The 26,612-nt window shown below is 44.0% G+C and overlaps 8 protein-coding genes across 8 annotated transcripts; 4 read left to right on the top strand and 4 right to left on the bottom strand.

Annotated features, from left to right (window-relative positions):
* Positions 1-677: 677 nt before the first annotated feature.
* Positions 678-2,244, top strand: AOL_s00076g465 (uncharacterized protein; the record flags this gene model as incomplete). The annotated part of the gene is made up of 6 exons (XM_011123017.1): positions 678-1,148; positions 1,214-1,262; positions 1,326-1,384; positions 1,444-1,814; positions 1,872-1,970; positions 2,031-2,244. 6 exons carry the CDS (start codon positions 678-680, stop codon positions 2,242-2,244), a joined length of 1,263 nt encoding a protein of 420 aa, XP_011121319.1.
* Positions 2,245-4,699: 2,455 nt separating this feature from the next.
* On the top strand, positions 4,700-5,613 carry AOL_s00076g464 (uncharacterized protein; the record flags this gene model as incomplete). Its single annotated transcript, XM_011123016.1, has 2 exons — positions 4,700-5,106; positions 5,172-5,613. The coding sequence occupies 2 exons, from the start codon at positions 4,700-4,702 to the stop codon at positions 5,611-5,613; spliced, it is 849 nt and encodes a 282-aa protein (XP_011121318.1).
* Positions 5,614-6,559: 946 nt separating this feature from the next.
* Positions 6,560-8,211, bottom strand: AOL_s00076g463 (uncharacterized protein; the record flags this gene model as incomplete). Its single annotated transcript, XM_011123015.1, has 2 exons — positions 6,560-7,991; positions 8,153-8,211. The coding sequence occupies 2 exons, from the start codon at positions 8,209-8,211 to the stop codon at positions 6,560-6,562; spliced, it is 1,491 nt and encodes a 496-aa protein (XP_011121317.1).
* A 1,555-nt stretch (positions 8,212-9,766) lies between these two features.
* AOL_s00076g462 (uncharacterized protein) lies at positions 9,767-11,409 on the bottom strand (the record flags this gene model as incomplete). The annotated part of the gene is made up of 2 exons (XM_011123014.1): positions 9,767-10,749; positions 10,818-11,409. 2 exons carry the CDS (start codon positions 11,407-11,409, stop codon positions 9,767-9,769), a joined length of 1,575 nt encoding a protein of 524 aa, XP_011121316.1.
* A 5,100-nt stretch (positions 11,410-16,509) lies between these two features.
* Positions 16,510-18,348, bottom strand: AOL_s00076g461 (uncharacterized protein; the record flags this gene model as incomplete). The annotated part of the gene is made up of 10 exons (XM_011123013.1): positions 16,510-16,539; positions 16,607-16,727; positions 16,790-17,175; positions 17,230-17,441; positions 17,501-17,532; positions 17,588-17,761; positions 17,828-17,993; positions 18,083-18,105; positions 18,170-18,179; positions 18,255-18,348. The coding sequence occupies 10 exons, from the start codon at positions 18,346-18,348 to the stop codon at positions 16,510-16,512; spliced, it is 1,248 nt and encodes a 415-aa protein (XP_011121315.1).
* Positions 18,349-18,736: 388 nt separating this feature from the next.
* Positions 18,737-19,789, top strand: AOL_s00076g460 (uncharacterized protein; the record flags this gene model as incomplete). Its single annotated transcript, XM_011123012.1, has 1 exon — positions 18,737-19,789. The coding sequence occupies one exon, from the start codon at positions 18,737-18,739 to the stop codon at positions 19,787-19,789; it is 1,053 nt and encodes a 350-aa protein (XP_011121314.1).
* Positions 19,790-20,190: 401 nt separating this feature from the next.
* On the bottom strand, positions 20,191-21,378 carry AOL_s00076g459 (uncharacterized protein; the record flags this gene model as incomplete). The annotated part of the gene is made up of 2 exons (XM_011123011.1): positions 20,191-21,050; positions 21,114-21,378. 2 exons carry the CDS (start codon positions 21,376-21,378, stop codon positions 20,191-20,193), a joined length of 1,125 nt encoding a protein of 374 aa, XP_011121313.1.
* A 784-nt stretch (positions 21,379-22,162) lies between these two features.
* On the top strand, positions 22,163-22,519 carry AOL_s00076g458 (uncharacterized protein; the record flags this gene model as incomplete). The annotated part of the gene is made up of 2 exons (XM_011123010.1): positions 22,163-22,169; positions 22,266-22,519. 2 exons carry the CDS (start codon positions 22,163-22,165, stop codon positions 22,517-22,519), a joined length of 261 nt encoding a protein of 86 aa, XP_011121312.1.
* Between the last annotated feature and the right edge of the window lie 4,093 nt (positions 22,520-26,612).

The raw sequence follows: 26,612 nt of genomic DNA, 5'->3' as shown, positions 1-26,612 counted from the left end.
GGGTTAGGTAGAAAGCTCTGAGAAAAGGTGAGGGTTGTCGTGCTCGCCGGTATCCGTGGCCTTTCGTCGCCAGTAATCACCCTCCAGAGTGCTTAGCCGACTCTATCATTTTAAAACAAGGCTTGGTCGCTTAGGCATACCTGAACCGACATAGATCCTAGTTATCGCAAAACCTTGCGAGCATGGGCTGTTTTTGGTAACCGTCCGTGGTCGGACGGACGCACTATACCTGGTTTGGCTTCTAGGACATCCTGGCGCATACAAAATAACACAAACATGACCTTCAAAAGATTACGATCGAAACAGCACGGCGTGCCTTAGCGGATGGATGCGCCCCTACATACATAAGTTGATATCTTTATTTGGTCGCAGCAGGCTCGAAAATTTTTTCGTTTTTGTCACTCAAAAGGGCTGATGGCGTTCGAATCAGCTGCAGTGTCTCATCAGAACCGCCTTGAAATGGGTTGTTAACCTTCTTTTGGCTTGGACTACTTCTGGTATATGATTGATATATTGGCATCCCGCTGTTTGGTTAACAGACCCGCTTTTTATTTCTTTCTCTCTACATATTCTATCGTGATATTGATATTATCGAAGCATACGATTTCCCCGGCCGAAGACAGCTCCCCATAGACAAGAGAGCTCTAGAGAGAAACAGAAGAGGCAACAAAGACAAAATGGCATCTCCCTCACCGCAAGATGCTCTCCCTCCGCTGCCAGCTGATTTTCAGATTTCACCCCACGACATGTACCAGGTTCTCAGCACAGCTATGTGGTTAGGTGGTTTATCACCAAAATTTAAATATGAGACAACAGGAGAGGTCATCAAGCGATACGCCGATTATGCATGGCAAGTGCGGGGCAACATGACAGCAAAGGAGATTTCCCAGAGATTCGGACCTGCTGAGCCGCATGCACAGTGGCTCATCGGCATATTTGACGGACCACAAAATTTCGCTGGAACGATAGTGACGATTGCGTACCAAATGGCACCGATTTTACCGCATCCCACCAACCCGAACGTCGTCATCCCGCTATTTATCTCGTTCACAATAATTACCACATTGATTATGGCATTACGTTTGTGGTCGAGGTACAAGGTAGCTGGAGGAATTCAGCCGTTTGATTGGTTAGCTGTTGTTGGTTATGTAAGACTTAAATCTGATGACGAGACGTGCCAAAGCTCAAGGCTAATCCAGCGATCTATATCTAGGTCCTAACCGTAATCTGGGGAGCAGTTGCCGTCGCTCATGATCACATCAGTACGTAAAATACTTCCCTTGCAGTACATCAGTAGACTCTCATTCCTAACTCCCCGATTCTAGATACGCAATGGCAGGCTTTCTATGACAAATCTTGGTATAATATATCAGGCAGTATTGAAGTATGATTAACCCGCAACAAGAGTTTAGTAAGCTTTAAGTACTAATCTCATCGAAACAGATTTACTACGGATTAACCATCTTTTATCCTTGGGTTATGATGACCATAAAGCTCTCTCTGCTTTTGTTTTATTACCGCATGACAAACTGGAACTATATCCGCTGGTCCGTCTACGCCACTACCGTTATCGTTGTCGGAACTTCCATATCCGCATTTATCGTATGGCTCGTCAATTGCCCTCACGTCCGATACTGGGACTACCCATGGGAACAATGCCGAATCAACATTAAGAAAGCACAAGTTGCATTTGCCGGCCTATACATTCTCACAGATGTTATTATTTGGATTTTGCCAATGCCTTTGGTTTTCCAACTGAAACTCTATCCAAGAGAGAGAATTCTGGCACTTATCACATTCTCATTGGGCGCGATGTATGTGTATCCTCCATAAAGATGACCAAATTCCCGCATTGCTAACTATTCCCATAGTGCCTGTGTTGCTAGCTGCTATCGCCTTGTGATGCTCGAACAATACACGAATTACAGCTCCCAAAGTTCCACTACCTTGATCATTGATGCATGGACGATGTAAGTGCTTAATATCGACTGCAAACAAAAGTAGAAAATTGTACTAATTCGTGTTTTTAGTACTGAACTAAATCTCACCCTGATATGCTCATCAGCGCCAGCTGTCCGAGCGCTGGCTATTCATTATGCTCCGAAGATCCTCAACAGCCTGGGAACTGTCGCATTCGCGACGCAGAATGGATCACAGCATGGAAAGAAGGGAAGCATCGGAAGCTCTACTGGATCTTCAAAGAATGGTGCTCATGCAAGGGTCACTGCGGACCCTGAAAAGTAGTGCCTCCGTACGCGGGTTTAACCTGCTTGTTGCTGTCGAAGATGCTTGATCCAACTTCAGAATCAACGCGTTAACGGCTTGGTTTGTTATTTTTTTTCTCAGCTACTATCGTAATTGGTTAACGATTTGCTATTTTTTTTTATCTTCGATTATATTCCCTTTCTGTCATTCTATGTATATTTTCATGACCCGGCCAGTACACTTGCACATCAAAATACCTGGGTAGTTTCATTCTAAACTGGCGTTTAATAACATGTATTAGTAATGAAGGCGTTCTTTCTTTCCATACCCGAAAATGCATCAATTTACTCTTCAAAAACTATCCCCTCCTAGACCAGGCCTTAGTTAGAAGCAAAATAAAGGCCACAATCACAGAAAAAGCTGCATTATGAAAAATAGCCGACATATTGGCTAGACATACTATATACAAGCTACTGCTGGCGAGAGGGTCAATCTATGACGGTTGCACAAGAGAAGGCAACTCTAGCCTCGACATCTAGAAAACCACTCATACAAGAAGTAAAACGGATGCACATCGTGTCAATACCTTATCAACTTAAAACCGATCACTTGGCGTATGTATGCATGCATGCATTGTCTCGGTACAAAGCGGAGGTGAAAGTAGAGCACAAGCCACCTAAATCCAAATCCAAAGACTTCCAGACCTGTAACTTTTCACCTGCCGTGGATTTGACATCCCAACACCCAATTGCATATAAACGAGGACAACAGGTGAATTCATGACTGGATACAATATCCCTTCGAGGAATATGTTTCTACTGGAGCGTATCCTCTGTCAACCAATTCCTACGTCATGGCTGAGTATTGAAAGGCTCTAAGCTTACTGCCATGTGTTTATAAGATGATAACTTAGTTATATCAGCTATCAGTGGCCTAGGAGCTCTCTAGAACCTAAAACGCGGTTCGGAACCTCTATCCCTTCCTTGTCTCCAAATTTTATTTTTGGACTGACCATTCTATAGATCTACTGCGATGCCCGAAGCATATTACATGTAAATCTTAGCTTAATTATGAGTGAATGTATAAACGTTGTTAAAAGTACGTAATTCTAGTTAGACTTTAGACTCATGGAACACAGCTGAGCCCCTGGTCTAGTTCCAAGACGTTACTGAGCTGAGCCCCCTAAGTTAACCCGCTTCCAGACGAGTAATACAATGCTGTTTATAGAACTAACTATCTCCATTATCTCCATCAAATTCTTGTAATAACCTGTAAATTGGGATTCGGATTTGTTGATTAATCTTAGGGGACAAATACTTAAATCAACATTAAGAATGTGTTGTTTTTGTCGAATCGACCTTGAAACGCATATTTCCTCACAGTTTGGTTACGAGGCTGATATTTTCTTTTTAATGTCGAGATCGGGGCTGATATTTTCTAATAGTGATATTCCTTGTGATTCGATTGCCAGCCATTAGTTACGGCAATAATATTGTCGACGAATAGGCGTCCTGCGTCTAGGAGTCTAGTGGTCGTCAATAATGTAAGGTGCATGCGCGCATATATGCAATGTGTACGCTGGCTACGTAACCAGCTTAGACATTTTTGAAGGCAGGGCCTTCTATAGAGTCGCCGGCTAGTCCCATGGCATGTAGCCGGATATAAGGTTAAGAACTTTCTATTATTCATCTAACGTTGTTACCTTGTCAGGCATTTTTGAGCTCTCGAGCTGTCGTAATGCAACTGATATCAGATATAGCCAGTCTCAACTAGATTTTCTTAAAGTTGCATCTATACACATCCAAAATTGAAAATATTTAATGAAAGTTAGATATGGGTTGCATATTACATTTGAAGAGCACCTGCTTACTAACGAAGTACTTCTATCGCCAGGGTCTAGTAAAGAGTTTGGAAATAGTATATAGTGTATGCTTGAATGACCCCCGCGTGCAATTTAATCTATGATTACATCGATCTATCAATGATAATCTAAGTTCATTAAATCGAAATAGTATAGCCAGAGACACATCCTTATAGAAGGTGCCGATTTGAGTACCATATCTATGATATCACAGATATGCATATGCATGTAGCATGGCTGCGGCTCATTCCAGTCCTGACGCCGGTTGACACTGGCCTCGCTTAAAAGTCTAGTTTCACAAAATGCAACAGCTTTTTTGTGTTGAGAACCCGATTTCTGCCACGGCAATTACCTCTTTCGGATGACGCGACAGTTCTGAGATCCTTGCAACATTACAACTCAAAAAGCAGCCGAGGCATGCCCGGAAGAGCGGGCAGAAATAACTAGCATACCAGTTAGGCCAGGCAGGTTTCTGGCGTGCAGATGGCCTACAGCTAGCCTACATGCTACAGCTGGCCCACCAGGGGAAGATATATCTTTTGCTGATGGCAAAGTGTCGCTTTCCTCCATCCCCAAAGATAATTCCTCAGCATACTTATTAGGATAGACGCGAAGTTCAATATCTGTATGACCATGGCTTCCTCAACCCCATTCCAGACGCCCCCTCCGGACACCAAATACACATTGATTAGTTTCCCAACTCCTCATATTATCTTAGTCACAATAAATCGTCCCAAACAGCGCAATTCCCTTCCATTTGCAGCTCAATGGGAGTTACACCGTATCTGGACCTGGTACGATACAGAACCGTCCTTAAGATGTGCCCTTATCACTGGAGCCGGGGATAAAGCCTTCTGCGCCGGCCAGGATCTAATAGAATTAGGTTCTTTGTCAGAAGAAGACTTTCAATTACGGGCATGGGAGTTCAAACATCCGCCAGGTCGCTTCGGTGGGGTCAGCGGTAGAATTGGAAAGAAGCCAATTATCGCAGCTGTTAATGGATTCGCCTTTGGTGGTGGGTTTGAGATTGTTCTAAACTGGTATGTTTGTGATCTCTTATTTACCAAGACTTAGATAAATATGGTATGCTAACTAAATTGATTAGTGACATGATCGTCGCATCCCCATCAGCCAGCTTTTCTCTACCGGAAGCTCTTCGTGGAATCTATGCAGCTGCTGGTGGCCTCCCCCGTCTCGTTAGCCTAGTTGGACCCCCCCTTGCTACCGAAATCGCACTCACAGGCCGAGTTTTGACGGCAAAAGAAGCTCTGGAATACAGAATTATCAATAAAATCTCTTCTTCGCCCGATACTCTCATCGAAGAGGCTATCGCATTAGCGAAAAAAATTGAAGATTTGTCACCAGACGCTGTGATCGTCACAAGAGCAGGATTAAGAGAGGCCTGGAAGACTGGAGATATGGAAGCGGCCACGAAGATAATTGACGATTTATACAACCAGAAGTTGATGGATGGCGAAAATAGGGTTGAGGGACTTGCGGCGTTCGCTCAGAAAAGAAAACCAGTTTGGCGCCCTTCAAAGCTATAGTATTCTGGTGTTTAGCGGATTAGTGTTTAGCTAGGAGGACTTCTTCGCTATTTTACGAAATACTCGGTAATAGTCGCTACTAGGGCATTGTAGCATATACTGAGCTATACTATAGCGAGTGTTCTTGATTGCTTTGAAGCTATACGAATTTGCACACTTTTATTTCTCCGGATCTCGTTGATATAAAATGTACTACACCATCTGGGTGACGGGAATTTCATGAATAATAAGAATTGCGGTCGAAGCCAATAGACGTCATATTGTGATTTTGAAAGTAAGTGGACTCTGATGGGGTATTAATTTACCTAGGTTAGCATTCAGTTTCCCATGATTTGAAAGATGTATGTCGTCACTTTCTCCACAAAGCTCGACTTAAGGATCTGGTGCGGTCGAGCTTTAATGATTCATGCGCGAGCCCAAACACCCTTCCTAATAGTATATTATGTGGTTACAATACGAGAAAAATAATAGAATAAGCCATTATACATAGTACTAGGCCTGTACAAGTGGTAACATTAGAACTCAATAGATGCTAATAATGCATAGAGAACGGAGAATTTTGTAACAGCAATTTTCAACTGTCCCTCTTTCTTTGGAGTACTAGCTGTATTCTAGCCTTTAAAGCTATGACGCGACCGGGCTGATCTGCTGACCGTACCTTGATATGAAGACCCTAGCGGACTGTGTGGCGGATAAGTACCATATATACTATATCGCCTTTTTGCTTGTTCAGTTCTTCTTGTAGGTTATACATATATTTAATTAATTAACTAGAAGCGCTAGCTAGCTCTGCAGTATTTAATCAACATTGCGCTAGCGACGAAAGCAGATTTTCTCAGTAACAAAGAAAACCATATTACCAAATTCACATAACTGGAAGGGACGTATGTCTGGGATAGATGTAGTAGACTCGCCGGCACCATTGCTTATTCTGACTAACTGTATATTATTCTGGCAGCTCGAGGTCATTTGGGTCCCAAGCAGGTACCGTGTCCCCAAAGTTTAGCTCAGTTACAAATGATTCCAAATTCGCATTCTCAAAATCACCAAAGTCTAGCTCATCGTCTAACGGGTTCCAAATTTTAGGGTCTATCTCTTGAACTATTTGGTTCTGATTGGGGTTTGTTAAAGGTTGAAAGTCGAACTCGGCCTCTATCTCGTTTGCAGGCGAAGGGAGGTATTCCGTTACGGATGCTTCTTCGAGTATATCGCCTTGTTCTTCGTCTTCTATGTTCATATCGGGTACCTTCAAGTCTTTGAAAAAGTCTTCATTCTCCTCGAGCATGCTATCACTGAGGCCTTGTTTCCTCCACCATTTAACTTGCTCATGTGTCGGCTCCACCCAACGAGTCGTCAGCGGGGGAAGTTTTTCCACCCTCACCAACAAAGTCGACAAGCCCTCCGCGTAAAATTCAAGAAATTCTTGTATCTGCCCCGCAAGGTCCCGGGCGATCACAACATCCGGATGGTTGGGGGGAATCCCGCCCGTGAACCTCTGTTCTACAGCCCGAGCCCAATATCCGGGGAGCTGGCTCACAGCATGATTTAATAGTGACAATCCCGTTCGGAATTCGACTAGACCAGAAGGTTGAAACTCGTGTCTCATGGGTAGTAGTGGTTCATATCCCCAATATTCTTCATCTTCGGAATCCGAGGCGGATCTATCTGTATGCTCAACATCATCCGGAATTGAGTAGAGATAGCGAGTAAACCCATCAACGTCAGAGCGACCGATACTGAAGGGACTACCTCTTCCCCACTTAGAATCCAAGAAATTGGCTAGTTCTTTGAGAATAGATAACTGTTGATTATCAATCGACCGACCTTGGAAGCGGAAGAATTTCGGGGCTAGATCTGCCTTTATAAACGCGAAGTCAATAGCAAAACTCATAAACCTTACAATATTATCAAAGGCCACGACTTTATCTTCGTTTGTGGACACCGGTAAAGGTGTTGACGATTGAGATTCCCTGCCCGCCGCGTGATCTGACGGTGGCTGGGAGGGCGGATCTCGGTATGAGTCCATCATTCCAGTATCCCTACCTGGGTCTGAGGGCCGTGGGGTTGGCACTTTTGACAATAACTTCGCCATCTCAACCCATAAACGATCAATTAACTCCTGATAAGATGGTCCTTTTCGGGCAAACTCTGTTAGCTCCCAATGATTCCCGGACTCTTGAGCTTTTTGTAGGCGTCCAGCTTCATTCTCACGCCAGCCAAAGCGATATTTTAATAAGTAGCCATCTTCCAAATCATTCAGCGCGGATAAAGCATCTTTCAGGGCAGCTTTGTTATTTTTTTCGTACTTTCCGATTGCGCTTTCTAGAACGGTGTCATATCCATCGGCATCTGGAACTGCTTCAGCCGGTATTATAGTTCTAATCCGAGTAACAACCGTAAAAAGTTAGCTATCACGCATAAGCTAGCGGTGGAAATTCATCACATAGAAATCCAAAAATGTAGCTTCGCCCACACGTGGAAGCCACGAGGCCGAGTACGCAAGCCCGCACGTAACGGTAGACCGAAGCGTAATTCTTACCTGTAGCCTGATAGCACGATGCCAAGTGCTATAAATATCCCACGCCGTTGGAGCAGCATTTTATGAATCTATCGTAGGGATCAACCAAACAATGGCCAAAATCTTAGCTTAAAAGAGTATATAAAGCTTGAAGGAAGCTTTTAGATCTAGGCAAATCAAGAATTGACAACGCTTGCCGCCGTTCATGCTCTACATATAGAGGAAAACTTGGCTATACAGTTGTGTGCATACATTGGTGGAAAGCGAAAAAAAGTTGGGTTAATAACGCTCTCGAAGCGTGACAATTAATTTGCTCTAATTCATAGGTTTCTTCTGATCCTCCTGGCTAGGCTTCTCACGCCATGGTATGCTGAGAGTCAGATACATTGGAACACAACAAACGGCCTCAACCTTAGGATACTGGGGACGCTGCCGGCCGATATATATCCGGATCGGTGCACATACTTTATATATAAAACCCTGTACTTCGTGTTGTCTGGTACTAGTAACCAACGAGACCATAAAACCCCTTATGATAATTTGCAAAGGATTTAGCTGATGAAAGCCCTATCATTTCACTATCTGAACATTTTCTTGGAAGTCTACGGTGTCATTAAGATCTAGGCCCATTCTGGGATCCCGTGGTTATTCTTGTTAGCTTACCGAAGGCTTTGAATTGTGGTTTAGTACCTCGATTTTGTATTTTTAGACGGCCAGAGGTAGCTTTTCTACAAGGTTATATTAAAAAGTCTGTAGATATGGTCTCAACCTAACTAGCTTCGTATTATGACAGAACATGATTATGAATTATATAGCGTCATAGGAGAAGCAATTCATTCGGTTCTATCGCGATATCGATTCACTAGTTTTGACTCTGCTAAGTGAGCCTCCGGAAATTGAATTGGCAAGAGTAAGCACATAAGTGTGCTGCATATGCAGTTACATAGTGTGTTAAAGGGGTTAGTGTTGCCTGCGAAATGCCGGGATGCAGAGGAAATTAGGTCTACGACGAGACTAAGAGAATGGCGAAAAACAAGAAATTCAAACAAAGACGCAGTTTATATTCAATGCGCGTACTTGAGGTTCGAAGCTGCATAATATAAATATGCCTTGAAACCCAAGGGTGCTGGCCCAGTTTAGCCTTGATAAAAAAGTGCGCATGTAATTAAATGCAAGTTAACGCTGAGGCTAGCATACAAAAGTTGCTAGACTCAAGGCTATGAGGCCTATAGAAAATATGCTTTACGGACGTTGTAGAAGCAACCTTTACGTAGGACAGCAGAGTGTTCTTTAACAGCAACTTTTATTATCATTAATCGTTAGAAGGGAGAGGAGAGTATGCATTGATACTCTGTATATAGTAACGCCCGAAGTCGAAGTACATCAGGTCCAAGAATCAAAACTGAAGAGGTGGTTGATTCTCCATTAGAATTGGTAAATAAAAGTAAGCGTGAAAAAAAATGAAGCCATGGCTACAACCTTACACAAGTCTTCTTGCGAGGGAACCGCTATGTAAAACAAAACAAAAAGATTTTATCCTAAAGCCCATAAAATTGAAACCCAGATATCATTAAAACAAACAACCCGTGTAAAATTAGAAGTGAACAAAGTTATAAAATCAAAAACGGGAAGGATTTAGTGATCGACTTTTCCAACAGGAATCTTCTCTAAGTGGTCTTCTTGTTCTTCTTCGGCACCGGAAGACTCTTCGTCTTGATTGAGCTCGACGTCGTCGAGCAACTTGGGGTTGAGGGCGAAGGAGCCTCTTGGAATGAAAGTGGACAAAAGCATGATACCAGACAAAATGCTGAAGTGGACACCGGCAATATAGAAGATACCGGACTGAATCTGCTCATCGTTCTGTTCGCTAACTCTGTCGATGTATCTTCCAACAAGTGGAGAGACAATGGCGTAGATGATGATGTAGCTTGAGTAGAGGAAACCCATGACGGCACCTAATGGCGAAATGGAGTTTTCTTGGGATTCCAAACGAGCTAAGGAAGCTTGGATGTAAGCGGCAAGCGAGACATCACCAGCCGCCCAACCGAAGGAGATTGGAATGAATGTCGCAGCTCCAATCCACGCTTGGTTAACTTGGCCGCTTGGTGGCTTCCAGTATGGCAGGTACCAAACAATAAGGAGGAGGATGGCATCAGATCGGAGCCATGGGATTGGTGTATGGACAAGGTTGGTGAACAGGAACACAAAGAGCGCACCCAACAGTTCACCAAAGTTGGAACCGGCGATAATGATCTGTGCCCAAGCAGATTGTCCGAGGTAACGCTTTGCAACGTAAGAGCCAATGTTGTTTTCAAGGAAACGATGACCGAACAAAGCGAAAGTATAACCGGGGAGAAGCCAGATGAACCGACGGGAGGACATGACGATCGTTGCGCCCTTTACAGCGGACATCACGAACAGAACACATCCATCGGCAACCTGTAAGAGATAGTTTTTCTCATTGCCAACCTCCACTTGATAAGAGTGTGGTAATCTGATCATGAACCACATAGAAGCGGCGCAAAAGTAGAGGAGTGGGGTGATAATGAATGATTGGTTGTTTCCGCAGGCGGGGATCAAGGCGAGGGCGGTACACAAAGCGCCAGTAGTACCAGTAACTATAATTAAATTTTAAGGTTAGAAAATGAGATCACTTTTACCTATCAGTGAGAGGTAGGAAACTTACTTTCGTAGAAAATGTGAACGAGGGAGTCCATTCTCTTCAACTTTTGCATATTTCCTCCGACAATATCTCGAGGAATAACACGTCTGATCAATTCGACCATACCGTACGAGATACCAGACAGACAGTAAATTGGAATCATAGCATCGGTGTTATAGTCACCATAGTAAGCAAAGTTGTTCTTGTCGTATGTCTGATCCCAGCCTTTTGGTTTGAGATAACCACCAGTAGCGCGGTCGATGATAAGCAAAAGAGATGCGAAGAGCGCAAAGACTATGACAGCGATCGCGAGAACGGTTCTTGTCTTGAATCTCTTAATCAGGGGAGCAATAAGGATGGAACCCAAGCACTGGAAGGCCTGGTTGAGGCCTTGTAATAACCCAACTCTCTCGAATGTCCTTCTTTGGTAGCCACCGATATAGGCATCATAGTCGTATCTGTTAGTCGCCAAAGCGATGACTGAACCGTTATAAGCCTCCAAACCGAACTTGTACAACATGATTCCTGCGATGTAGAATGCGATATTGCGCTTCTCTTCCCTTGTGAAGAAACGCCAACTTTCGAGGACGCTCCATTTCTGCTTTTCCTCCGACATGATGATGGATATTATGAATCGACCCTAGTGACTCTGTTCGTGATAATTGATATCCCTAGATAGGGAATGGTGAGAGGATAAGAGAGAGCAGATCGGAGCCTGAGTATATACGAATCTGTCAGGCGATCCTAGAGGGGGAGTTGATATTTTGTCCTACTCAATAACGGTACGATTGAGGAGAAAACTCATGCAGGTTGAGGCCGACGAGGGAGTGTATTATATATGCAATGAGATTTCCAGGCACCGGCCTCTTGGCCCATGTTCGGGAACCCCCAAATGCTCGAAAGACCCTTGTCTCGTCCTATCGCGACATCCCCTCCCTCACACGTGTGGGACCATCGGCAGGCCAAGAACCCACACACACTAGGCATTTGGGATCAGAATTGCTCACAGACAAAAACTCATGGGCAAAATTGATCTGTAAAATGGTACGCTGGTGGCGTTCAAGGGGATCCCAATGTATATCGAGTTGTCCGCCGTGACGGGGGACGGATATTCAGGGTTAAGATCAAGGTGTCAAAAGAGAAACATGCACTGTTGTGCAGGCTGCCAGAAACAGGCAGTCGCCTGCAAGTGCGATCAAGGCAGAAAAAAACGGAAAGGGTCATCCAGCCAGCCGGGCTGTTAAGCCGCAGTTGCGTGCGTGCGAGCATTGTGCAGGTTAAGCAGCGAGCAATCTTAACGAGAGTCAGTTGTGTGCAGCAAGTTTGGTTACAGAATCATGGATATGGTTTGCGAGAGTTTGGGGGCAGCGAATGCTTCTCTATTTAATCTTGGCTGGGCGTTCTTGGCTGTCGTTGGGAGAACCAATTAGAGCGCGATCCAAGACAACGTGCCACGGGAGGGCTTCGCGGCTGGCCCAAAAACTGTCGCACAAAACTCCAAACCCACAATTCGAGCGAGTATCCATTATCTTATGATATGATACTTGCTGTTACTCCGACGAAGTTCCCCCGCACACTGATCATTTTATTCTTAGCTGTTGGTTTTGCCAATGAGAAGCAAGGCTTTTCCTGAAGAAACTGAGTAGGCGAGATGCTGCATGATACCATTACACGATATCGCATAAAGTCTTGGACATGTCTTACTCCTGACTTTACAGGACAATGGCCGATATCGATACCACCACGCTCTTCGATGGTCAATAATTCTCTGAGCTTAAATATGCATCCTAGTGTGCACATGCGAATTTTTTTTTAATTTTTTTTTGGGGGGAATATCATTGCCACAGTCCCCAGAGTTCATGACGTTCATGGGGATGTTGCTTCATCTCGTCTATTAACTTTATTACTTGGGCAATATTCCTGTAACGCTGCATGTCGGTACCATTATCAATTCTAAAGCCCTACCAGATCTCGGGTACCGGGTGACTTTGAACAATCCAGCTAGTGCCACCGCCTCGTTCTTTGTTCCGGCTAATCCACGGGAGCTACAATCGAAAATAGATCCTTTGTCTATTGTCCATCCAGTACTAAACTCCAAGTCGCAGTTCGCTTATGCGGCTCTAAAGAACGCATCGATCTGCAATTAGCCCGAGGCTGTGCGATGGCAAGCATTGTTGTCGTTGACTATAGTCAACGCTATACATACCATGTGGACATGGTCCCAAAACGAATCAGTGCGATATATTGCAAAGGGATGCCTATCGATATATCCAGACCAACTTGCAGAAACCTGCAATTGACCATTTGTGCCAAAGTGGAGAATGGAACAAAACATCCGGTTTCCAAAGAAAGAAACAATCTAGTCAACCGCTCTTAATATTCGGGCCCGAAATATCTGCACGTTGTGAGCGCATATATTCCATAAAAGTGCCTCGATGGCCATGAGTCGACGGTTAAACAAGCTTTTTGCCAAAGTTCTATTTTGTTCGAGGAAGCCACTGTAGTACTGCCTAATTATTGAAAAGCGTCTGCAAGGCAAATTTATCAAGATAATTTCGAATTCATGTATGGAGCATTGGGCTATATTTCTTTACAACCTTAATTTTTTTATTTTTTTGCGATGTTTGCTACTTTGGACAACTGATTGATTATGGCGACCAGGATTCAGTTCAGCTGCAGATCCGGCATCAATTCTCCAGTAAGCTTGCACTTGAAGAACCAACAGGTTGTCCCAGCAGCTTGGCGAAAAACTCCGATGCATGCAAGTCAGTCGAAACAGACGGGTAGGTATTTTCAAGGATTTCTGGAATAACGAATTGAAATTACTCAGCGGCCGGGACTTGAGCCTGACTCGAGTTGTTTTATAGAATCAACTTGAGTTGCCCATACGCTGACAAATCGATCGATATTTTATGAATTCACGCTAAATATATAGATTCTTTGGTAACAATAGAATAAATAGATAGTATCTAATATTAATATCTCTTAATTAGGAAACTAATGTCTATACTAGACTTATCAGTCTTATGAACCACGGCCTCGGTGCAAAATACTGAAGTCGTTTTGTCTGAACCAGTTACCAGCGGCGGGTAGTAAAATCCCAGACTTCTGGGCCTGATCAGGTTGACATCAACTGCTTGACGAAATGTGGAGGTTCACTCTAGGCAGTTGCAACTGTCGTGTGTATCTTATCGGGCTAAAAACGTTAAACACGCGCACGAATCAGAGAAGCGAGCTGAGGCACGATCCAACCGGGGCCCAAATTAAATCCCTGGATTTTACTCTTTGGGGGTGTATGTGGGCCTCAATGCCGAAAGAGGGGCTAAATTGATCTAAACCTTGATCCTATATACTAGCATGTATAAAAATATCAACATGAGGCCACACTCTCGCAACAATCTGAGGCCCACTCTTTGGTGGATTTAAATGCCTGGTCTCATCGTAATTCTCGCCTTGTAATGGGACGATAATTGGTCAAGATTCATTATATACGTATATACGGCTGCAGAGGTAGCGCAGTGGCGAACCGGGTCAATATGGGTCAGCTTTATCTTCCAGCTACTAAGCTACTGAGCTGCAAGCTGTGTATACTATGTTAATCAACTTTTTGAACCGGCAGCTGCCTCTCCATAATGAGGTTCATAAATTTATACGAGAAGCCTATGCTCCTAGCACTAGTAACTTGGCCTATTTAAGCTGGGCCTTTTCGAACGCAGACCCAGTAAATGATGGAATCTAACGTTCTATACTGGACTTTGTTAGTTGACGGAGGCCCTGAAGTTGCAAGAAACGCGAAGACACTAATATTATAATTTGTTGATAATACGAGACATCCACCATGAAATCTACATCACCTATAGTTATCACGTGAATAGAATGATATTTTTTGGAGCCGATAGCTAGTATTAATCCATAACCAAAGTCTTCCCGGGAAAACCCGCGAATTGGGTTTACTCAAAACGCGACTACCTTCCCAAAATCAACATACGCTTCGTTTCGAAACCGCACTTATTTGGCCCAAAAACCCCCATAGAAACAAACTCACGGATATAAAAGCTGCCAACAGAAAAAACTGTCAAAAATTCGAGCTGGTAGAAACTCGCCTATTAACACCTAAATTCTGATCAATGTGCATCAAGGATCCACAATCTAGGCCTCCTGTTTGACGGAATATCAAAATTGAAACTCTACACGCGGGAATGTTTAAATGTTGCATATGCAAGGTTTATGCAGCATGCGCTCTAATCAAGCACTCTTATTCGTCAATACGCTGTACTGGGTCTGAACACAGGCCTGTGCGTGGGCAAATCAAAATTTATATTCATATTCAATTTTATTCTACTCCTTCAATGTATGCAGGTCCAGATTTGTATCATCGTAAGCGAGATGCCCTATCCCTGGTTTGAATATGCTCGTGCGACCATAGATTCGTTCACCCAGCCTGTGCAGTGACATATTACCTATGCAAATGGCTGATGAGAGTTCCGTGGGATAACAATACCTCTCCATACGCCGTGTGCACATGACGAAGGCAAGCTCCACTTAGTCTTTAATCTTTAATCTTTTTTAGAAATCGCGAATTGACCAGAGTTTCAGCTCCCAACGATTACCACACGGTTCTCATCATAATGGATTCTGTCTCACGATCCCTTACCTTGTGTTTGATTAGTTGATCGTCTTATAGTCACGGGTTTTATTTGTTAGCATCCGATTGGGGACACTTCACGATTTCCTGACCGAAGGTCTTGCGGTAACCCCCACTCTGTATTCAAAAATTGAATCCCTGGGATTGGTCAATTGTAACTCACATTCCTTCCGGCCACCATGCAAAATAATCCTTTTCGAACCACCGAGGGGTACCTGCAGTTCTAGAAAGCTGCACCCCAGCGTCTTTGCATTTATTGCATGGCACTATTGGGTCACCGGCCACCCCGCTCCTTGTATTTTGCTTTTATAAAACCCGAGGATCTCGAGAGATGCATGATGCTCAGACCCCTTTTTAGTAGTGATTTGCAGCGAAAATGCCTAACCTTACGAATGAATTGCAATTGTGTCTTAGGCATGCCTCAGTTAAACTACCTGTCAAAAAGTCCATGGTGCTTCTACGCGTGCTAGAAGACCCTAAGTAAATTTGTTCTGGGGTACTAGTTAACTCACAGGCTTCAAGTATAAAATAATATATGGTCGCACAAGCAGTATTGTGAGTGGGAAGATGTTCTTCTTCATCTATGTGGCCGAACAAATTCGAGGAGAAAAAAAGAAGAAAATAGTGAGCTGAGTGTATCGGATTGCAGCAAGTCTTTCTATATTGACGGGATCATCGATATCATAATATTGAACCGAAGAATCTTTACCATCTAATACATATCAGTATCCTAGCTGTAAAGCAATATCGATATCTGTTTGATGATTGTATTGCGAGATCATAATATTATATAATATTAGGATAATCGGTGACCGTGCTAACTCTGTATCATGCATGATAGACCAACGCGCTTTCAGTCCAAAATGCAACGGAGTCGTAACGTTGATCGTATTATGAATTTGAAGCTCTTATGGGACACCACGACATAATTCGTTTAAACAAAGCTTTTAGGTAAACAGGATTTTTATTTGTGAGATGAGATATCTATCTGAAGGCCAGAGCTGTCTATAATACCGCTACAAAAAAAAGGGGGTAGGTTGAACAAGTGAAAATTTATGGACATTTCTGCGCTCAAGCTCGCCCGACTTTAAACGATAAAATCTAAAGGTTGAAGATAAGTATTAAACTTCACTTTTCTGAAAGGCTAGAAAGGATCTGTGAAACTTACATCATTTTTTCCAGATTCTATTAAGTCCTCTTCAGATACTTTGATCCCGCCCGCAGTCTCCGCGTATGCTATCGGTGCGTCGCCCATGATCTTCTTCGCCACATCTGCGACCGTAGAGCCTCTAAATCCCACGCAAAATTATTGGTATCTTGATATTTTCAGTAGGATTATTGCCATACATACCTGTTCATTAAAACACAGTCCTTGAACACCTCATTGCCATCGGAATTCCCGAATGTATGTATATTCCTCACTGGCCATACTGGTATTAACCCCAAAACACCCGCTGCCCTTTTCAAAACATCTACTACCCCAGTGCTTCCGTGTCTATACAGTACCAAGTCTTTGAGATTCTCAACACGATTAGCGAGTTTCTCATCCATCTCTTTTAGGCCTCCTCCTTCGGGGTCGCCATCATCAATAAGATCCTGCCGTGTATCTATGTACTCTGCTCCAGGTGTATATCTAATGTAGTTTTGCTTCGCCAGTCGACGAAGGAATATTTCCGATATGGCTGAAGTGAGGACCATAGGGTTGTTAGGGTATTTCTTCGCTATCTTAGCAATGTTCTGTGCAAATGGAAATTAGCGATGTGGTAAGATAATCTAGATGGCGGGTTGTACCTTGTCGGCATCCGAGTGGTCAATCTTGTTGAGTGCAAATACTGTCGGGAACTTTTCGTCAATAAAGGCGTTCACAACTGCCTCTACTGTTAAGTTATCCCAGGTTTCAAGAGGGGTTTTTAGTGATAAACGGTCCAAAGTTCTTTGTACAGTGGCTGCGTTACTGCTGTAACCTGAGAATTGGTTCTGAAGGGTTGAAACTGCTGTTGATTCTACGCAAGAACCGTAATCAGCATGGAACGAATATAGCCAGGCGCGAAAAGCAACTTACTAGTTGCTATATGACGTCGTTTTATGCTCTCCCTTGTGGGTGTTACCAATTAGAACCACGAGAATCGGGGATTATATTTGGCCCTACCATTTCTCCATGAGATTTCCCAATATCCATCTCATGATTTCATCCCGGAGCCAAACGATATCATAACTCGGGTCATAGCCCCTCGTGTTCTTTCCCTCAGCATCCGTGGTTCCACTAACATCAACAACGTGCACCAAGCAGTCTGCATGTCGTAGATCGTCTAAGAACTTATTTCTATGTTTTATTAACCTAACCTAACCCCAACCCTGATATTTACCCTAGGGTGTTGAGAAAGCTTACCCTAGTCCTCGGCCCTGATGCGCACCCGGTACTAACCCGGCAACATCAAGCAATTCGATTGGAACAGATCTTTTGCCATTTGTACACCAGCCGTAGTTTGGTTTACACCGGTCTGAAACTTCGTATCGAGCGCAAGCGCAGTCTATCTGTAGGTATCCGATAGCGCCTAGATAATCGATCGAAAAGATGCTTAAATTAGCACCATAATCATCGTTGCTCTGTATCGGTTGTCCGCAGCTCGGCGACTAGTCTTACGTTGTGGATCGATGGTCGTGAAGCTGCATATACACTATCAGCGGGCCGATACTTTATCTAAGGGGTAATATAACATCAAAGGCATACGGATAGTTCCCTAGGACACCCTAATCAGTCCATAATCCTTTCTACATTGTGCGACGGAGTCTCGCGGATTAGAGCCTAGTCGTACCGACTTTACTGGACGCGTCGGTGAGTGAATTTAAGGTCGAAGACTTGCCGGAAGACGGTTTTCCGACGAGTGCAATTAATGGATCTCGGGGCATCGTTGCGGGATATTAAAAAGAACTTTTACGGTATTGGTTTCGAAACTGTCTGGAGATGGTTCCGTATGCTGCTGCAGAATCAAGATCAAGAGAATCGAATGGACTCATTGGGTCCGGAAAAGTGCGACTGACAGACAGGGATGACAAATCAGGTAATCTAGCCGAGGTTGGTGCTACCCCTCCAAATCCCGCAACGCAACCCCCTCCAACAAGTCCCGCGAAACTACAACAGGACTTCGTTACGAGGCTTTGACTGATGGTATATAAGTTCACCGCCGCCAGCCCTTCGAGAAAGTCAAGAGAGTGCCTGATACAAATATCGCTTATTTGATCTTTTACCCTACTTTTATCGTTATAGGAGCAAAAGAATCAATTGGTTATTACTAAAATGGAGTCTCATCCTATGATCATTGACAGCCATATTCACTTTTGGAGGACCAAGGACATCCCCACACTCGCTTGGGAAACCCCGGAAAACCCTCTGTTCGGCACATACGATCTTGATAGATACTTAGAATCCATTCTCTCTGCCCCTTCGAGCTACTCCGGCTTCGTATTCGTCGAAACTGATAGAAAATATACCGATCCAAAGGATCCATCCGAGGACCTGCAGTGCTGGGAACATGTTCTCGAGGAATATCGGTTTGTGCTTAGCCTTTCGAAAGAAGAAGAATGGAACGATCTAGTAAGAGGTATTGTCCCGTGGGCTCCTGTGCATCTTGGCCGTGAGGTTATGGAGCGATATCAGAAGCTCTTGGATGCTGTTGATGCAGAAATATATGGAGAAGAAAAGCACGGATTACTAGTTGGATTTCGGTATTTAATCCAAGATAAACCGCAAGGAACGGCGTCGCACCCAAAGTTCTTGGAGGGACTGGAATATATAAGGGACACAGGAAGGACATTTGACGTCGGGGTTGATTGTAATCGCCATACCTTGTGGCAGCTTGAAGAAGCAGTTCCAGTGTTAAAGCGAGTGAAGGGGCTAAAGATAGTCCTCAATCATCTTTCAAAGCCACCGCTTGGGAGAGAACCAGAAGGAGGAATGGCAAGATGGAGAGAGTTAATGACCGAATTGGCGGAGACACAGGCTGCTGTGAAGCTTTCAGGCGGGTTTTCAGAGATACCGCCAACCTTATCGAAAGAAGGAGATGGATTCCCCGAGCAAAAGATGATTAACATGGTCTTGGATTATGCACGGCCCCTCTTTCAAATCTTTGGAGCCAGCCGGGTAATATTCGGTAGCGATTGGCCTGTGTGTGGAGTCGGATACGAAAAAATCACGGGTGAACAAGCAGGGGCATGGCCTGAATGGTTTAAAATCTCTACCGCCGTTATTAAACAACTTAAAGAGGAAGGAGGGGTAGCGGGCGAGCCAGAGGACTGGAATGGTATCTGGGGAGAGAACGCTTTGGGTGTATATAATTTAAAACCTCAGTAGTTTCGAAAGCCGTATAGCCCACATCTTGGCCTCTAAAAAACGCACCAGCTTCTGAGGATTTTCCAAAGCGGGGATTGTGCGTCTATTTCTTGTATATGACAATCAACGCCTTGATACCAATAAAGTGAAAAAAATGATTTGAAAATCTTTTTTGGGATTAGGAAAGATATAAATTCAAACTCAAATATGAGAGAGCCAAGTATTAGTGTTTTATATTTTAGAGAAAGAAATTAGCTAGCTAGGTGGGTATCATAATAACAATTCCTATATAATAGAAGCAAAACCGAGCAAAAAAAACTTGGAGAACTCGGTATATATGCAGAATCGATAACAAATAGTCCCAAAATGACCGCTGCAGCCGCAAAACAAAAGAAATCGTTAAAACATCAGATTCCATGCTCTTAGAAAGCGCGTCCATAAAAGCTTGGAGAATTGAGATTCTTCAAATCCAAAGCAATAGGTATAGCTCCGCTCATAGCACTAGTGTTACTAAAGCGCCCAGTAAGACTGGCGAGAGAACCCTTCCTCACACCATAACCGTACCTCGCGGCATCCTCAGCACTCTCGGGGGCTAGGCCCGAACCTGGTACGAGAGTTGGGCGTCTCGTCCTGTTAGCACCCGGCATAGGGAAATTTGGGATGCTCATGCCAACATGAATGGTGCTAGTCGACTGCCTATCCATCTTTTCCTGTCGAGCGAATTCCTCAACGTGTTCCGCCAATGCCTTTTCGAAATTGTTGACGTTGGCTTCAACCTCGCTCATTCTATCGAAAGACTTATCGGAGTCAGAATAGGTAAGACCACTATTACGGCTCCAGCGCTTCTGTTGTTGAAGGTCCTGCTCATGTTGACTGGCCCACTGGATAAGGATCAACATGAAGTAAACCTGAAAGGCGTTCATGAAGCCCCAGGCAACCTGTAGTCTCTCGAAGCTCTCAGCGGTGCTGAGGCAAAGGTCCACCCAAGGTTTTGGTGCCGGGACAGTTTCCCCGTCCCAGAAAACCAGGGTCGTAACACACATTTCGCGGGTCGTAGTTGCCGATTGGAAGCCGTAAAAGAACCAGAGTCCAGAAGCCACTCCGTACAATATCATTAAGAGAATCGCCATTAGCCTCACAACGCGGATGGCGGTAGGGGAGCAAGAAAAGCGTCCCCATAGAACCGAAAACCCGCAGTAGCTAACTACGCCGAAGAAAAAGCTCCAACAAAGTAGAACAATTGTCATAATGAGCCAAATTTTGCCGTAGTCAAGTTTTCCAGCTAGAGAGTCGAAAATATTAGCTTATACCCAATATCAAATCAAATATCTAACGACAAACTTACAAATAACGATTTGAATCCCTCCCCAGAACGCCATAAGAGCTTCACAGAAAGAAAGAATGATAATAAACCGTGCCCAAAAATCCAAAGAAATTCCTAGTCTAAAGACTCTGCGCCATAGTGATTCCTGCACTGGCATGATTGACGATGTTTCGCTTCCTGGCGGCGTCGGCAATTTTTTGTTGATAAAATCAATGTTGGAAAGTGTCAAAGGTCGCAGACTACTTTGGCTTTGGGTGCTGGAGCTTCTTGGCTCTGGGGTAGGCATTCTGACGAAATGTAAATTTGAAGGCGTTCCTACAACTGCGCTTCTTGCTGTACCAGGTCGAGCATACTGCGATAGGGCTGATTCACTACGGTCGATTTCTACTGCTGAAGGACGTCGGATTGAGGAAAGAATAGTATCAAAAACTCCACTCATTCTCTTCTATTTCCCAAATTCCCGTGTCGGCGCAATAACTATCCTCGTCCAGGAGGATGTGTTGGTATTAAAATATTAAAAAAAAAATGAAAAAAAGTGAAAAGATAAGGAAATTCCCGGAATTGTCAAACGAATCCTGCCGTTGAAGAATATTAAAAGAAAGAATGTCGTAAAGAAGGTAAAGCTTCTATCAAAGAAGCAGAGGGCAGTGAAATGAAAACAAAGGAAAAGAAAGTGGTGGTAAAAGAACGAAGACCGCCAGATTACCTGGAGGCTATCGACAGGCACGACAGAATAAAAGAGAAAGAAGAAGAGGGCAGAAAAAGAGACTTCATAACGAATTTTACTAGTTAGCGTAACTTGCTACTTAGCCCGCTGTCAAAATCTATAGCACCCGCAGCGCCCCCTCTTTGGCTCTGGGCTTTCCTCAGAATAGTAACAGATAGCACTTTGGATGTGCTTCTACGACAGCAAACAGCTTTCTCGATCCTGGCCGAGTCGGAGAAGGCTCAAACATCGTACGTACGAGGAAGGTTCGGTGACGTTCTGCACGGAGCCCTCAACGGGAAGAGTGTGGAACTATTCGCAAATTTTTCTTGAAATTCAAGAGGGTAAAGCGTAAGAGTCGGTCATGCCAGGTACAGCAAGCTAACCATTGGGGGAGAAACATCGTTTCGATACCTTTCTCCTGAGCGATTCGCCGTGCTTAGCGGTAAAAAACGATGTTGGCCTAGCCATAAGAGCTCGTGGGCGTGTCAAGTTAAGAGGCGGAGCAGCACAAGAGGTTTTGAAACATGGCAATGCGACTTGTGGTGTTTTGATTTCGCAACGCAGCTTGTCGGAAACTTTCCAAAACGGCAAATTAGGCGAGTCCAGCATCCCTGTTCGGGCCACAACGCAAGGTCTCGTCTCCAATGTCGAAATCGTGGACGAGGACGAGGAAGATATCGAGTTCGAGTGGAATGAATTAGTGAGTGAATTAGCCTAAAGATCTGATTATTCAACCGGCATATCGTGCATTGGTTGGTTAGTTAGTGCGAGTTCGGAAGCAAAGTATCGGCTATTCTTGTTCTAAACTCTGCAGTGTTCCTGCGTCAACTGTACATTACATTTGGACCCTCGCTATCTTGAAGCTCGAGGTCGTCTCGGGCTGGTCCAAGAGTGAGTATTAGGAGGCTTCATCTGGCGTAACGACCGTGCTAACAAATCCATAGCTAGCTACTAAAAATATTAATAGAATCCCGTCCACTTTAATCTCGCAGAGTCATTATAATATTATCATGCCGAAAGGCCTATTTCCCATGTTCTCCGCCAAACATCGGTGTTCTTGTTCTGGAACTAGACTCTAAGCTACCTATCACTTCCATCAAAATGTCTTGCATCCATGTGCTACCTGCCTCAGGCGGATTTCATGACAGAAAAACATGTAAACCAATTGATCGCGTGGTCCGGGAAGCCGGCCGTTTCTTTCGTTACGACTTGCTGAATCAATTTCTTATCTGGTAAAACCTTTTTTTTGTTCTGGGATATTTTTGGAAAGCAGGTTTAGCCTACCTATGTTAACAACCCCAGCCATTGATGATTCAATCTGCGGTTTATAGTGTCGGACCCGATATCTTGGGATACTGAGAGACATAATGCAGTGCAAATCATTGAAATCACTTTTAGGCTCTAACGCATTATTTTAGAAATCTTTGTGGGTCCATTTCTTTCACTTATATATAAATGCAAAAGTAAATCCTTGAAATGCTGACGCGTCAATCTCCCATGAGAATCGCATGATACATACATTAGATAGGGAGTTCTTCCTCCTTGATAGATTTTCATCTAAACAGCTAATATTACAAATTTAGCATACATAACCCGAGCTCGGGCGACGGTCAAGGAGTGTGGACCATACAATCTAGTAATCATGATACAAAACTGTTTAGTTATAGATGGACACCCGTCAGGCATATGTAGAAGTTTTGAAAACTCTATTTTAGACCTGATTATAGCTCAAGTTTATATTTTGGCTCGTGCTATCTCTAGTTATCCAATTTAAAGTGATCCCATGGTTGCACAGAATTCCCACGTGTATCCAATCACCGGGATGTCTATTCAAGCACAGCAGCTGTGGGATATCATGTTAACTAGTGCAATACTTGTGTCCAGCCATAAGTAACTACCTAGGTATGCGCCTACCACAAGTCATTTGACTTTGGTACATTGGGTATGATTGATTGTTGTCAATATATCCTAGCAAAAATGGAACCCAAAATGCAGTACTGGAAATAATTATCTGATATCTTCCAACCAGAAAAGCTGCAAAGTTGCAAAAACAAAGCTAGCTTCTGGTCTAATCCGATATCTCTACCCGATACCACTTAATATTTCAAATACTCAATCGATTCACGTAATCCCAATGCAGAAAGAAAACCACAACCCATACTTATCTCGCTCTCGGATCTTCCATCCTCCCCTTGCAGGGAAATCGAAAAAAAAAAAGAAAGAACGTGGGCTATACGCTGGAATGTAAATGCACAGAGCTCGGAACCAGCGTCCAACAAGAACTATATATCGTAGTTTGATGCAGCGTAACCTCAGCTGGGATCTTCTGCCTTAAAACGGGTTGATTAGTAAATTATTATTATTTTTTCGAAAGAAAAGAGCGGAAGGGCATAGCCTATTTTACATGGGAAGGGAAGCCCGAATCCAAAACCATGTCAATCGCATGGGAGCTAAGGGGTCCCTAACCACAAAACATGAGCCTTCCGTCCGTTCTCTCGGTATAATCCATAGAATATATATTGAAAAGTTCGTGGCCAGCCGTGGTCCGAGAGGTGTGTTCATCTATGTTAATTGATGGAAGTTCGTAACTCAAGGCGGTATCGGCGTTGTTACATATGAGGCCAGTTAATGATATGGTTTTCAGGGATCTAGTTATAACGATATATTTATTAAACTATAGTTACGTAGTATAACCGCCATACCGGAGGAGGACACCACGACCTATAGATACATTCGCCAGAAGTACCGAGCTCGGTACGTATATGCAACATGCATGTGCGCGATGTTGCATGGGTTGTGGACTTAAGCCGCAAATTAAAAATTAAAAAAAGGCCAACGAGGGCTAATATTGAGCCTTGTGTAGAAGATCAGCTATTGTACTGGCCCGCCCGGTAATTTTTTTATAAAGACATTGTAGGGACGGCAGGATTGACTGAATCGAGGGGTAAGCTTCTTGCATGGATATGTGTGTCTTGGGTAGCATTTTTGCACTTTAGTAGAGTTGGAGGTTCACATGTTGAGTTTGAGGAATCTAGGTTATTAGAAATTAGGATCGGACATCTCGATCTAGATGACGCTCATCTAGTCTGACTGTACATATCCAAGAAAGACTTATGTTTCTCCAGCGCAGCCCTATTTGCTAAGTAAGTACGTAGCATCGCCCCAGTTACACAAAACACGATTCCATGGGGAATACAACGGTGTGTTTCAATATGCGAAGGAAGCCTGCGGCGGCTGAAATATCATGCTTGGACCTGCACTCCAGCTTCACTTTCGAGCGAACAATTATTTGATTAATTATTAATTATCCACGTTGATTTTAAGCACCAACCAAACCGACGCCTGCCCCAACATGTCAATGGTACCCAACATGAATAATCCTTGAATAAAATTTGACGTTCTCGAAATCTTGATCTAGTTGGCCGGGGTTTGTAAGGTTGACCGATTGTGGGTCGTCTTCAGCTGCACTGTTCTCGCTTCTTAGCTTTGACAAGAGCCGGCCGCAAGCTTCGATTTGCGGTCGAATGTTCCTCAGAAAAATTTCCGAGCAGTTCCGCCCCACGTGAATAAGCTGACATCAAAGGCGAACACCACACCTACGGACGGTGACCGAAGTCCAACTGATTGGTTTCATGGCACGTACATGTTTTAAGAGCAGAAAACCTCCGAAACATTAAAGGAACTTTTCTGAGGTTGCGTCTTGGCCGGTTCATGCTTAGGCTTGATTATTCACCGCCATGTGTAACTGCGTTATTATTAAGCTTAGTGTATCGACCAGGAAGAGTTTGCCTATCCCTCAAAGGCGGTTACCAAAGGCCTCCTGCTTGAAAATAATTTTCGATGGTCTGAGTATCATTTAATTCTGCAGGTTCAGGGAACGATCTAGGAATAGCCAACCAACCAGACAGCAGCGCGTTTTCGGGAGGGTGGGTCAACGATGTCGGCCAAGATCTGGGGTAAGATGTGTGCACGTAACCGTACGTACTTACTTATCTCATGTTCTAGTTGGAGAATTGATCCCCAAAGCCGTACGTAGTGATTAATATTAGGAGCTTGATTACAGCACCTCTAGGGTGTAAGATATCTAGATGTTTAGGTAAACTGCTCGGTCCTTCCATCGCGACTCACCCTATCGAAATACCCGTCGTACGCCGCGAGAATTGTGGGGGGGGGGTGTATAAAGGTATTTGCACCTTGGCAGATGGCAGAGATAGGCAATCTGACAGACTTCCAGCTTCGACTGGCCAGCTAACGTTATAGAACCGGCGGCCTTGTCGGTCCGTCGGTTGTACAGGGTACTTAATGTAGCTTTAGAAGTAACTTTATGATTTGGCTACTGCATCGCTGGAATAATTCGCCTGATTAAGAGAACGGAAGAGGCGTAGACTAAAAGAAGCTTATCCCTTGTTCTTGGCTGGGGTAAGAACCAGTTATCAAGTCCCGTTCGACGTTCACATTGGGCCCTGACCCTCGCTTCATGAAATTTTTTTCCCTTGAAGTTTACCTGGATAGCCGAGTGACTGAATCGCATGAAGAATGGTCTGGTTGACGGGATTCCAATGCCATGCTCGCATATGTATGCCCCATTGCGTTGGAAGTAACCTGTACGACCAACCACAACTGTCTGCCCAGAAGCTCCCTTTGAAGCTTTCCAACGAATTAGCTTCTGATATAGCCCGGTTCGACGACATCATCAGGCTAATTAGACGAAATTACAACGAAGGGGACCTTGACCTAAAATGTCAAAAATAGCAGAATGCAACTTCGAACGGAAGGAAGTTTGATCTGACAGCCAAAATTAATTCGCTTTT

The sequence above is a fragment of the Orbilia oligospora genome (assembly GCF_000225545.1).
Source record: "Orbilia oligospora ATCC 24927 unplaced genomic scaffold scaffold00076, whole genome shotgun sequence".
In the NCBI taxonomy this organism is placed as follows: domain Eukaryota; kingdom Fungi; phylum Ascomycota; class Orbiliomycetes; order Orbiliales; family Orbiliaceae; genus Orbilia; species Orbilia oligospora.
Note: the sequence above shows the minus strand (reverse complement) of the source record. Positions and strands in the feature narration are given on the sequence as shown.